General features: G+C 40.2%; 1 protein-coding gene across 1 annotated transcript in view; it reads right to left on the bottom strand.

Moving 5' to 3' along the window:
• Positions 1-633: 633 nt before the first annotated feature.
• The window catches only part of LOC105502138 (T-cell surface glycoprotein CD1a-like), a 9,831-nt gene continuing 9,125 nt past the window's right edge, over positions 634-1,339 (bottom strand). Inside the window, exons 5-6 of the mRNA XM_011928513.1 lie at positions 1,256-1,336; positions 634-640 (exon numbers count right to left, since the gene is read on the bottom strand). Of these exons, the coding sequence (XP_011783903.1) occupies positions 634-640; positions 1,256-1,336 (88 nt within the window). The remainder of the gene's footprint in view (positions 641-1,255; positions 1,337-1,339) is intronic.

Here is a 1,339-nt window from a genome sequence, read left to right on the forward strand (position 1 = left end):
ATCTCACTTCAATCTTGAGGAGCAACACTCTTGTTCCCTTTTTTGATCATTTTCTCTTCAGTGACACACTTGTACTACATCTCAGGCATCACCAGCATCAGTGCCTCACAAATTTTAGTGGACTTGTGAGTATCCTGCTGATTTTCCAAAATACAAATTATAATTCAGTAAATCTAAGGTGAGGCCCAAATTCTACCTTTCTAACAAGCTCCAGTGTGAGAACTCTGCTGCTTGACCCTGAACCACTGAATAGTAAAGATATACATCCTGCCTTGCAGACCTGCAACACTAATTTAACTCGAATAACTCTCTATAGTTGAATGATAGGAGTAGTAAGAGACAAAATTGTGTTTCTCCTCTGGAGCTCAGAGAACAAACTATAGAACTAAGAATGTGTAAAATTTCCTCCAAGCAAGAAGGCTGTTAACCAGAAGAGTATCAAATGTCTCAACTACTTCAAAAGCACCAGGAAGGAAAAGAATAAGAAAAGACTACAAATTTGGCATAAATTCAACAAAGAGTTTTATTGAGAACATGTTTCATGAAAGCAAGATCCTTCACCAGGGATGCATATATTAAAAACACACATACTTTCCATTGAAGGAGTAGAAAAATTAGAAGGAAAAGGGGGACCTAATAGCTGCAACGAAGGAGAGGAAGTGAGGAGTACAGTTAGCAAAGTACGGCCGAAATGTGGTGGGAGTTCAGACCAGGAAGAGACCGCTTCCCACTTGTGAGTCAGTGAAGGCCCTCGGGAATAAGGGACATCTATAACAAGCCTGATGATCCATTAATAGTTGAACACATGAATATTGCTAGGATCCCATTCCATTTGGAGATAAAATTTGAATTTTGAAGTCCCAGAACCCAAGTCAGAACAAGAAATCCTGCAAAACTAAATTGAGCTTATATTGACAAATGATCATTAATCAGAAACAAGCAAAAATGACAAAAGTTTTACAAGGAGAGTTGAGAGGACGTCATCACTACGATGTGTTCAGATGTATCCTGAGCTGTTGGACTGCTGGTCTCTCACCCGAAAAGGAGAAGGGTGACAAGGAGGATAATGGTGTATCTTAATGGAAACTGGATGAAAACAGAGATAGAAGTCACAATGAATAAGGTGGAGCTAAGAATTGAGGAGTAAGAAGGAAGGGGACTGGGGAGAGAAGAACTGAGGAGAGAGAAACAAAAAACATGGGAAGACAAGTGGAGTAGGGACTAAGAATAGGAAAGACACATGCGAAGAACTCACCAGATTTTCCTGAACCAAAGTGCAAGACCTATCAGAAGAAGCAAAGGCCCTATCACAGCCAAGATGATCAAGCCCATGGAACTG

This window comes from Colobus angolensis, unplaced genomic scaffold (assembly GCF_000951035.1).
Source record: "Colobus angolensis palliatus isolate OR3802 unplaced genomic scaffold, Cang.pa_1.0 Scaffold77, whole genome shotgun sequence".
Classification (NCBI taxonomy): Eukaryota; Metazoa; Chordata; class Mammalia; order Primates; family Cercopithecidae; genus Colobus; species Colobus angolensis.